The sequence below is a fragment of the Bactrocera oleae genome, chromosome 6 (genome assembly GCF_042242935.1).
Source record: "Bactrocera oleae isolate idBacOlea1 chromosome 6, idBacOlea1, whole genome shotgun sequence".
Taxonomy (NCBI): domain Eukaryota; kingdom Metazoa; phylum Arthropoda; class Insecta; order Diptera; family Tephritidae; genus Bactrocera; species Bactrocera oleae.
Genome location: NC_091540.1, coordinates 288,882 through 300,286, shown reverse-complemented (window position 1 = coordinate 300,286; position 11,405 = coordinate 288,882). Strand labels below are relative to the sequence as shown.

General features: G+C 29.7%; 2 protein-coding genes across 7 annotated transcripts; both read right to left on the bottom strand.

Annotated features, from left to right (window-relative positions):
* Positions 1-662: 662 nt before the first annotated feature.
* On the bottom strand, positions 663-1,884 carry Arf4 (ADP-ribosylation factor 2). Its single transcript, XM_036358535.2, has 4 exons — positions 1,617-1,884; positions 1,181-1,443; positions 984-1,109; positions 663-922 (listed from the first exon to the last, which is right to left on the bottom strand). The coding sequence occupies exons 1-4, from the start codon at positions 1,681-1,683 to the stop codon at positions 836-838; spliced, it is 543 nt and encodes a 180-aa protein (XP_036214428.1). The 5' UTR covers positions 1,684-1,884; the 3' UTR covers positions 663-835.
* Positions 1,885-4,843: 2,959 nt separating this feature from the next.
* On the bottom strand, positions 4,844-11,405 carry LOC106619705 (uncharacterized). Of its 6 annotated transcripts, XM_036358523.2 has the most exons (8): positions 9,590-9,771; positions 7,601-7,631; positions 7,406-7,537; positions 7,236-7,343; positions 7,019-7,183; positions 6,859-6,959; positions 5,606-5,771; positions 4,844-5,543 (listed from the first exon to the last, which is right to left on the bottom strand). In XM_036358523.2, the coding sequence occupies exons 3-8, from the start codon at positions 7,524-7,526 to the stop codon at positions 5,260-5,262; spliced, it is 945 nt and encodes a 314-aa protein (XP_036214416.1). In that variant the 5' UTR covers positions 7,527-7,537; positions 7,601-7,631; positions 9,590-9,771; the 3' UTR covers positions 4,844-5,259. The 6 variants fall into 6 exon arrangements, with proteins under 6 accessions (XP_036214416.1, XP_069967709.1, XP_014093409.1 ...); XM_070111608.1 differs by lacking the exon at positions 9,590-9,771 and adding an exon at positions 11,188-11,405 and having other exon boundaries at positions 7,406-7,631; XM_014237934.3 differs by lacking the exon at positions 9,590-9,771 and adding an exon at positions 9,885-10,165 and having other exon boundaries at positions 7,406-7,631.

The following is an 11,405-nucleotide window of genomic DNA, read 5'->3' as shown; positions in this document are numbered from 1 at the left end:
TGTTATAACAAGCTTGCATTGTTATTCATGTTAGTGCTTTCATGAGTATAGATCGCAATAACCATCATTGGCAGGACAAAGACTTAGTCTCTTTGTGAAAGTTGGTATTATTGATATCCTCAGAGGTAATACAAATGGTAATAAAAGACAATCATCCAGATTTTGGTTTAAGGTTCCGACGTAATGCTCGAGATATCTAACCCGTAAGTCATTCTGCAAATGGTAATACCGTTTTGTTAGCATAACTATTGTAAAATAGCCAAAAAAATCTATTGTACTTCATTACTTCTGTTAGAAGCTAATGTTAGAGACAAACGGGCGTTGCACCGCACATTTCTGTTGCTCGTAACAATAAATGATGTTTACAAAAAAGTTTTGTAAATCATAAAAAAAAATGTAGTTCTGCTTATTTTTTTATAAGACTATGAAAATTATAGTTCAAAAAAATAGTAAAAAAAACAAAATTTCCATAAACCTCATTTACAAAAACTTTTGATATAAAATTGAATTTTTGATTATTATTATTATAATACATAAGAAGTTAGTAATAAAAATATACGAAAAACTATGATAAATAAAATATAAACTTTTTTGATGTACAATAGAAGTGTATAGCTGTATTATCTTGATTCCCGACCTTATTTGCTTTTCAATACAATTAATTTGAAGCGAATGTATTTTTATTATAGAATGTTTACAATCTAATACATTTGGTTTTAATATTTATAAAATTATTAAGAATGCATCCCAAACAAGTTGTTTTCGCTTTATACCCTTATATCAGTTGAAATCACGTAATATTTAATAAATAAAAACATTTTAGGGCACTTGTTTATCATTTTTTAGCTAGTTCCGCAGATAACCAGTCAAGACCTTCATAGAGCCCATTGCCCTGAGTAGCACACGCTGCTTGAATATACCACTGCAAAAAAAACAAATATTTGTTCATTATATTAAAGCATTGTGAGTGAAATGGAGCTTACATGACGATTTCGAAGTTGATTAAGTCTCAATTTGTCGGTCAATTCAGCAGCACTCATAGCATTTGGTAAATCCTGCTTATTAGCGAATACAAGCAGTACAGCATCACGAAGTTCATCTTCTTGCAACTGTAAGAATAAATGTAAAAAATCTTAAGGTATATATGTATATTTATGTTTGTATATAAAGAAACACGAACCATGTTCTGTAGCTCTTTTTCAGCTTCATTTATTCGGTCACGATCATTTGAGTCCACCACAAATATTAGACCTTGTGTGTTTTGGAAGTAATGGCGCCATAGTGGCCTGATTTTGTCTTGACCGCCGACGTCCCACACCGTGAAACATATATTTTTATATTCGACGGTCTCTACGTTGAAACCAATAGTTGGAATGGTCGTGACAATCTCCCCGAGTTTTAATTTATATAGAATGGTGGTTTTACCAGCAGCATCTAAACCAACTGTATATACACAGAAAATATATGTATATACAATTTATAAATATATACGCGTGATTAAAACTATTAAGTTTAGAATAGAATGGTGTTACATGGATGAATCTCTCGAAGATTTCATGAAAGGTTTTCATATTTTTGTATGTATATATAAATACAACAAAATATTCATAGCTTACCCATCAAAATACGCATTTGCTTCTTTCCGAAAAGACGTGTCAGCAAACTAGAAATTGTTAAACCCATTGTAGCAGGCTGTTTGTGTAGATTGATATATTTTTATAAGAAAACTTTCAACACGCTAATTGTATTATTCTAATACTTTTAGGTTTTCAGTCAATTAATTTTATTAGAACTTAAATGATATACTCTCACTTCTTAATTTATCGACGTGTAGTAATAGTAATATTCTCCCATAAGAATTCCAATATGGCAGCTAAAGAATGACAAGTGCTTTAGTGACATTGCCAACATCAATTTTACACGAAAGTAGTTTCTGTATTCACTTTTTGTAACTTCGCGTTTTGACAATTACGTCTTTATTTGTCTTTTTGATAAGAACTGTCAAATTTGAATGCAAAAGGAGTCAATATTTGCCATATTGTATGTACAATCTCGATACTCAATTCGTTTAAATTTATGCTTTAATTATATAAGAGGAAATGTAAAAATGCCTGTCATCTAGATTAAACTTTTTTTGTAGAAATGTAAATCGGATTGTCAAGCTGCCAAACGATTTTACCAGATATTAGTTAAATTATGTAGATAAATATGGTTAATGATAGCTATTTACAGTCTCCATTGGCAATATTGACCGCAATAAGGTTTTTGAGAGAATATCAATTGTATATCGAGATGCCCAATTATTTGAAATATTTTAAGTCATAATTATCCTACATTGAAATAATTACCTGAAACTAACACATATACACGTAGAAGCTCGTTAGCCCTTTGCGAGAGAAAGGGATGAAGCGATGAAGGTAATTTCTGATAGTTTGTGACTTTAAGAAACTTTAACAAACACTCTGATATCGCTCTCCGGCAATTAATGAATGATTTAACCGATACTTGACTTGCAGTACTTACTCACCTGCTTGATTGGCAATTTTACCGAATATAACAATCAATAGGAATAAATAAATAAAAATAAAAATCAAATAGCAAAGCTATTCCCCACTTTTAGCATATAAGATAATCCCTCTATAAAAACCACTTTTGTAATTTATTCATCTTTTATTTTTTGTAAACTATATTTATATTTTTCAACTTCCTGCTGCTTATACATTTTAATATAAAAACTATGTATGCATAAAATATGTGTAAAAAATATGCACTGTTTTTAAAGAATTGTATTTCATCATCTACTTATATATGTATATATACATAGATATGTATATAAATCAAATATTGCAAACTAAAATATATAATTTGTATTTTAATGTTCAAACGGTAACAAATAACATGACATTAACATATAGTGCAGTTAAGTATAATAAAATGTATACAAAAATAAATATAGCCCTTCTTTCTACTCTTTCGTGATTAAAGATTTTATTTTACTTTTTCGTACCTAAGTATAGATATACACATGATTTGCGATTATTTTATAGTTATACTAGTTACCATACCAAAAGGAGATGGAAACATGTGCAGTTATTTTACTTAAAAATTTCTTAACGTATCAATTTTTACAAAGTATAAATGGACGGAATATTTTTCAATATATTCTGCTTTTGTAAGGAAATTATGCAGTAAAGCATTTTACTTAGTTTTCCTTAGTATTAAGATATTCTTAATGTTTTATCACTTTTACAGCACAATAAAATGTGTGAAAAATTTCAAAAATTGGATTCCGTTAGTCTACGAATACCTTAGTACGGCTGGTGAATGTAATAAAACACAGCCTCATTTAATTTATTTTATAATTTGTGCAAATGTGTAAGTTCGCAGATTGCGGTGGTGCGTAAAGCATAATTTTTTTTTTGTGATTTACAATTATTGTGATTTGTTTTATCTGATAATATGCATATGTATGTGAAATTTGTTAACATTTAATGAAAATATTTGCATTTAGATATATGTGTCATATAGTTTTGTAAATGTTTAAATCTTCAATGCATTGAAAGAATTGTTTTCAAAATGTAATGTAAATGCGCATTTGAACATGCACCCTAACGAAAATGCGATGGGAATTGAATTCAATATTATATTATATATTAATATTAATATTTTGTAAATAAATTTGATTTCTAAAAAACTTTTTTTGAAATAAAATGTTAGGTAACTAAAAACAGTTATATTTCAAGTTAATTGACAAAAAAACTGAGATTTTAAATCATTAGTGGCTTGCAAAACCTGGAGGTTTTAGCTAAACTAAATTGCTGTTTTATGATAAATTGTAAAAAAACTAAGAAAAGTTGCTCAAATATTTCGAGGTATTAAACTTATTCGAAACTTACTTAAGATTATTGTGTTTAAACAAAACATAAAAATTTAATAATAAAATTGCCTTTAACTTTTCTTTAGTTCCTTCGAAATATCCACCGCAATTGGTATTTCACATCATTTAGCTTAAAAGTTACCGTTATTGAAAAAAAAGAATATTTAAAAATAACAACTTTATAATATTCGTACCTACTTTGTTTAAACTAATTGTTTTTGACTTTAAATTTCAATATTCTTCTTAATCAAAAATTTTGAAGTTTTCAAAATTTCCGGGAGCTTTTTTGAATCGACTATAGTTAAGTGGGGGACCAAGCTACGCTCTCAAAGTCTATTCAAGCCCAAAGTCCTGGATTTGCCAACAGCTAGACTGTAGTTTTTATCTTGCCACTTTATCGTCTTTGGTTTCACTTTAATTTTTTTCACGCAATGAACAAATGTATAAATGATGTTTGGTGCGAATATTGAATACGTACATGCTATTAAATTGGCCATAATAACTAACCAGCGTCTAACGATTGATATGTTTACATTATTCAAAATTGAAGTATTATTTATACAACTACTATTTCCCATGATTCCGATTTTGCGAATTTAGAAAATTGGACAGGAAATAATTAAGTTAAAATTTAACTCCATATGGAAGACTATTAGACGGATGTGTCCATTTTGCACAAAGCGTTAAAAAAATTTTTCGTTTTGAACTACTTTTTTAACGAGATCTAAAATATTAAGAGAATTAATTTAAAGTTCCAACTCTTAAAACAGCTGTCAAATTAAATATATAATAATATGAGAAATTTCTTCACCGATTTGATTATGTTAATACTACTATGAATTTACCAATGCATTCCGTATTTCAACATTTACTTTTGTACGAGGTGGCTTTATGTCAAGGGATAAACAACTACGAAAATAAATTAAAAAACAATGTTTCCCTTTACAAATGAAAAGCATGAAAATGTTATTTTGAGTATAATGACACCACCGATTGATTGCAATCGTCTTGCCTCTCGTTCATTCTAGACATTTTAGTGTTAAGTTTATTATTGGAATGATAAATTTGGAGAAAAATTATTTAGTGTAATTGAATTAAATACTTAAACTTGTATGTTTCGTAAATTTATCGATTTACATGAGTACCCTCATTATTAAGTTGAAATATCAGCTATATATTATTTCTATATTAATGCTTATGAGTTTGGCTACAATGGATATGCCTTATTGACATATATGTACTGTATGTGTCTGACCCCGTACAACATTTTTTCTGTACACAATACACATCCTAATAAAGTGTCATAATACCATTCTGCTTGGTATCCAGTTTTCCGAAATTTTGTCATTTTTTAGCCTACAATATTCATTTCTGAACAAACCTCACACTTCTGTGCTATGTGTTTGAATGCGAACTTTTTTCACACTACTACTACGGTGCATAGGCGGCGAGCTCCCCGATCCTGAAAAGCCAGGGTTTGGAATACCTAACGCAGGGTCACGAGGTGGGCGAGGTTTCTTTAAACTGGAGCGAAGCGGAGAACGTGTTAATGATTCCACTGTTGAACCATTTGATACGCTGGTCATTGTAGTAGACATAGATGCCACACTTCCTCCATTACGTATACCGCTATAAGGCCTGCCAGATGCATCAGTTACCGAAACACCTACAGTGTATACAAACAAGTTTTTTTGATCTTGCGAAAATAATTTGAATAGTAACTTTTACCGTTCCTTGAACGTGACTCTTTGTAACCAGGATTGTTATATGTCGTGGCGTTGGCCGGTGAAGAAGTGTCAACAACCATTGTGGGATCTCCGCCCATTCGACGTGAAAAAAGTACATCGTACAGAGCGACAAGAAAAAGTCCAATAGTTAAAGCGATAACTACAACCTATAAAGAATCATTATTCAATTCATTGCATGAATATAATAGCAATGTCTGTATGAGTTCTGTTATTTGTAATACATTATAATAGTGAACATAGAAATGAGATTATGAAAAACAAACGTAATGAAATTTAAATAACTTCACTTCGTTTAACATTGCAGCATTTAGTAAGATATTTAATAAAACTTGAAAAATTTAATGGTTCTAATAAGAAATCAAAAAAATTTTATCGGTCAAAAAATTATGTAATTATTACTCATAGAATTCCATTACATTACAATAGATTTCCTACTAATTCCATCCGTCCTATACCACCGCAACTATTCTTTGTAGATCTTAACAAGGTTTGGAGGTTTGGTATCAAGCAAACTTAAAATATGCATTGCTATACACAATCAATATTTCCTTTTGGTTTACATTTCCTTTCGGTTGACTTATTTCAAACAATAAGGCTATCTACTATATACTATTTTCAAAGAAAGATTACCTCATTTCGGAAAAAGTGAACATGTGGCATAATAATTTCTTATATAACCATATTATGAATACTTTTTTTATTTGAAAACCCCTTTTAAATATAAGAATTAAATGTCACTTCACACGAGCAGGATACAAGGCTAATGCCTTCCTTATATTTGTTTCAGTTTCTAATCTACCTTTTAATTTATCTCCGCTGACAATTTCTGACTTAAAACATGGTTATGATTATGGTTGTGGAATATGACTGCTGTTGAAATCAGAATTCAATATTCTGGTAATATTGGAATTAAACCACGAGACCAAGAACCAAGAAGCTGCCATATTGAAAATTGTTTGCAATAACTAAGAGTCTGGTAATCTGTCTTCGTTTTAACAACAACCATGTGTATCTTCTTTCAGTAGATATTATTTTAATTTATAGATAATTTTCATTATCTTAAAACAAGAAATACTACTAAATTGTCTTCACATAATTAATCAGTGAAAAATTATTTTCCATTATTATTATTTTCGATATATTGTAAGTAAATATACTTGGTTACTTCTATAATAAAAAAAAAACAAAATATACATATGCTATATTTTTGAAAATATTAAGAGCATTGCTTACCTGTAAATAAAACGATATGCCTCGAGAAATTTTAAAGCCATATTTTTCTGAATCATCGATTTGTAGAGCAAATATTACTGTTGCGATAGTAGCCAACAAACCTAAATAAAAAGTTGCAAATAGATAAATAAGAAACAAAGAATAAAAGATTTATATTCACATGCAATTAACGCCAATATCATCTTTAATAAAACCAATGTATTGTAAGGCATTACAACTTTTTCACGAGAGGATATCATCGCTATTTGTATTATCGAAAGAACACAGAAAATACCTAGAGCTGCCGAACTTGCAATAGTTAATAGACCACTTATGTTAACGACCGCTAAAAGAAAATATTTAATGATGAATTTTTCTATTTACCTCTAAATACTTACTGGATAGTCGGAATTTCGAAACATCATTACCACATTTTTCCCGGTTATATGTTAGCTGTTTGCAAACTTTGAAGAGGCCGAAATATCCTCGATCGAAATCGTAGCCACCTGAAATTGTATTTATAGGTAAATGTGTATATATGGATTATCGAAAATTTATAAATAGTCACCAGTTGGACTATCATAGTAACCCCAAATAGGTATTCCTATAGCAGCTGAGGCTAATGCAAAGCAAAGAAACCCTAAACAAGTTACTCCAGCAGCGTAGAGAGCATTCCGTGATTTTGCCATTCTTTGGATATCTGCATAGTATATATGATTTTTATTTTAATCAGATTTATAATTCGTTGCTGAGAGATTCCTACAGGCTGACTGGCGGTTGTCAAATATATCTACCTAAAAAATTGAGAAATGGTATGTATAGTAATTATTAAATAGCTAAGTTGATTCATTTTGGGATACATCACCTATGATGATTATTTCCTACTTTTAATTAAATGTGCAATTCATAAAACAAAGTAATTATGTACAGCAAACTTTATTGAACTTTTTTTGGCTGCAATTAATCAAAGTTACTCATAATATATTAAATTCGCCAAAAAGTTCATTAAAGAAGATATTTTTAAAATAATAGTTGTATATTACGAAGCTCTGAACGTTTTTTTTTTTTGTAATATTAGGGAAAGGCAGAACATATCAACATAGTTTGGTCATACCCCGCTGGAAGGTAACCGCTATTAGAATTTTATTTATTGTTTTATTAACGACTACAAAGATGTTTATAGGACTGCTTATATAACTACTATACAGTGATTTTACACTTATGAAAACAATCAAAATCTGCGATTATTTTATTGTTGTTCATTGTTGTGCCTCACGCAATATGTCGTTCTAAGATTTACCATGGCAACATAATATAATGAAACCATGATGTGCTATATGTAGTGGTATTAAATACGTATACGTACCTTATAGGTATGCACATGTGTCTATGTGTTTAATATAATGTAACCCCGTGAATCAATGAATTCGTTTTTAATATAACTATTCTTACAGAAAACACAAAAACAAAAAACATAACATTCTTTAACCACCAAATGCCGAAATATGTTTATTTTAAATTTGTATGTAATTTAAAGGAAGTTGACAGTAATATTTCTTCGCTATTTTGTTGTATTGAATACTAGTAAAAAGATCGCGGTAGTGTGACTATCCATTTTTAAACTTTCATAATGGAACATGATTAATCATGCAATGTAAATTTGGTTTAACTTTGATATAGTGTTAATATATCATATTAAAAATATAAATGGCTGGCGAATCTTATCATTAGCTTTCAGTATTATGCAAAGATTGGTATTATTCTATACGTACGGTAAAAGTAGACTTCAGAAAAGGTAATGTGTTTATAGTATTACATTAGAGTTTTCACATTAAGAATCAAAAAAGGTGTGAAATCTCTTAAACGTATACTTGTATGTGCACACTGTGCTCTCCCAAGTTTAAATTATCACACGCACATAGAACTTAAAAGAACCATAACGGGCACATTTGAAACGAAGATCTAACAAAACCTGAAAAAACCAGAGAACATCTCTGAAAACCCGTTCTCTGGTATAGCCTGTCCAAAGAATTTAAGATTGATATCAGAGAACGTACATTGTAGGTTGTATCTTCTCTGGCGATATTATTGATAAAACTACAACTATGCACATATGCATAAATATGTATGTACGTTTGCGTAAATCAAGTTATAGACAAAAGCATGTGCGTATGTAAAATACCTATGTACATATATATGAATATGTGCATATACTAGATATTTATATGGAACAATATAAGTAGCTTTTCAATTATTTTTATAATGCCTTTCCCACCACCAAAGAACGTAAAATAACATAAATATCTCTGTCACAACATGTTTAAATTCAAGTTTGTTCCTCCCTAAATTCTCTTTAATGCCAAAAGCTCGGCTCTAAAATTATACGTTTAGAGAACAGAAAATTTCGAAAAAGAATGTTAAATATCTTACTCTCTCAGATTTTCAATAGGTATCTACATATATGTATATATAAATATACGCAGATATCTAAGTACATGAGTATATAAATAAATATTCGACATGTTCGGTTAAAATAATATATATTGATGTATGAAATGATAAGATGGTTTTCAAACATGATTATTATTTATATATTCTTATATATATAACTATGATTTAAGCTTTATAATAATCCAATAGTTTGTCTTAGATAAAGTGACTGTGTAGGTATGCATTCCAAGTTTTGTTCCAGCGTAAAGTGGAATGGGCGACAAATGCGATCTACGAACTCACTCAACTGTAGAAAACTTACCCGATCACTAAATCATTCCAGTATACAGCGATGGGCAGCTTTAATATATGGAGTTTTATCATACTTTCTTCTCCAACAATTTTCGTTAATGAGCTCCTTTATATGTATATTATATATTTTTTCAGTAATTTACTTAGGTACTGTATTCTTCAACATTCATGTAACACAATCATCTCACATTTTGAAAATATTATCAAAATTATTCATTTTAATAAATAGGCGAATAATGATTAAATTTGTAGATAGGTACAAATGCTTCTTTCTACACTAAGTTAATATGTTATATTAAACCTACACATATACGTATCAAATATTCAACATGCGTTGGTAGTTTTCTGCCAAGCCACGTATGTATTAGTCTCACTTCGTGCAATAAAAGTGCTTAAAATTGAATTGTTACGCGACACTAAAAACGTTTTCAGATGAATTTAACATATTTACGTGTGTATGCACATGTAAACGATTCCAATTATTGCTCTTATGTATTCCAATACGCTTTGAAATCATCATATTCACAATCTGCCTCACAGCGTCTTATTTCATTTATTCATGCATATATACCGTCTTTAAACAAGCAGCACACCTCACTATATATCTTATTGCCAAACAAAATACAACTAAATGGTGGCTATAATTTTCAAAAGTTTCTTCATTGCTATTTACATACCACCTTCATATCTAAACCCGAGAACGTAACTTCTCTGGATAAGTTATATCAGAAACGAAATGAGAACAGAACACAGCAACAACAATAAAAAAATTTATTCCTAAAGTTTACAATTGCGATATACAATATTTTCACCATATGGTGAAATGGAATATAACAAAAAGCTCATTTAATGCATTTTCTTTACGAATTTATATTTTTTATGAGGAACTGATTTCAGAGTTGGATGTTAAAGAGGTAATGGGTAACCGAAGCCGTTGGAGAACGAGTGCAGTGAGCTTTTCCGCGGATAAGTCCAAGTGTAGAATGAGAGTAGGTGGTGGAGTCTTTTATCGGGAGCTCTCCATCAACTTAGTTTCAGACCACCAGACCACTGTAGCGTCTTTCAAGCGGAGGTGGTTGCCATCAAGGTAGCAGTAAATATACTGCTTCGAAGTGCAGTTCCCTTTGGAGAGGTATGCAACTATAATTATTTGGTATTAATTTTTTACTCGCCATTTACGTATATATAACTACTTAATATTTATGTATTTACTCAAGGTTTTCTAATTTATGCGGTACCAAATAGTATATTACGTTTTTGTTGTACTAATTTTCTTTTTTTTAGTGTATGAAACTTAGTGAAGTTAAAATAACGGTTATGTAACTGTAATTATAATGTATATAAATACATATGTATATGTACTGATGTATATAAATGTATTTATTAAACAAATAAACACATGAATTTACCAACTTTATCTATTATATACGCACGGTTTGATGAAACGATTCATAGACGTTATTGGATCAACGCCATGTCATCAGCTTATTTAACTTTACAATAGAAGTTATATTAATTTTTGTACCAGAAAACGTGTAATAATATACTTGTAATATAATAATAATAAAATATATTTAATCTTATTATACGTACTCTTTTAGTACATACCACGTTCATACAGTAAATGTAGAATTAAATTAACAGTCCTATTTCCATGCCCTCACAATAGTCTCCACTCTTAATATTAACATTCTCTGGTTTGGTTTATCTAATGCTGGCGTAAATTTAAAGCTCATATTCTCACAATTTCCTCACAAATCTGTGACGTCTGAAAGCAACCCTCAAAGTACAAAAATTGTTGTGTATGCTTTGTTTATTTCAATAAT

What these genes read in the sequence shown, in the direction of transcription:
- Arf4 (XM_036358535.2), bottom strand. Translation starts at nt 1,683, where the DNA reads ATGGGTTTAACAATTTCTAGTTTGCTGACACGTCTTTTCGGAAAGAAG. An exon ending in AAAAAGAGCTACAGAACATG is followed by an intron (nt 1,110 to 1,180) that starts GTTCGTGTTTCT and finishes TTATTCTTACAG; the next exon opens with TTGCAAGAAGATGAACTTCG. An exon ending in ATCAACTTCGAAATCGTCAT is followed by an intron (nt 923 to 983) that starts GTAAGCTCCATT and finishes TTTTTTTTGCAG; the next exon opens with TGGTATATTCAAGCAGCGTG.
- LOC106619705 (XM_070111608.1), bottom strand. Translation starts at nt 7,526, where the DNA reads ATGGCAAAATCACGGAATGCTCTCTACGCTGCTGGAGTAACTTGTTTA. An exon ending in GATATTGGCGTTAATTGCAT is followed by an intron (nt 6,960 to 7,018) that starts GTGAATATAAAT and finishes CTTTTTATTTAG; the next exon opens with GTTTGTTGGCTACTATCGCA. An exon ending in AGAGTCACGTTCAAGGAACG is followed by an intron (nt 5,544 to 5,605) that starts GTAAAAGTTACT and finishes TATACACTGTAG; the next exon opens with GTGTTTCGGTAACTGATGCA.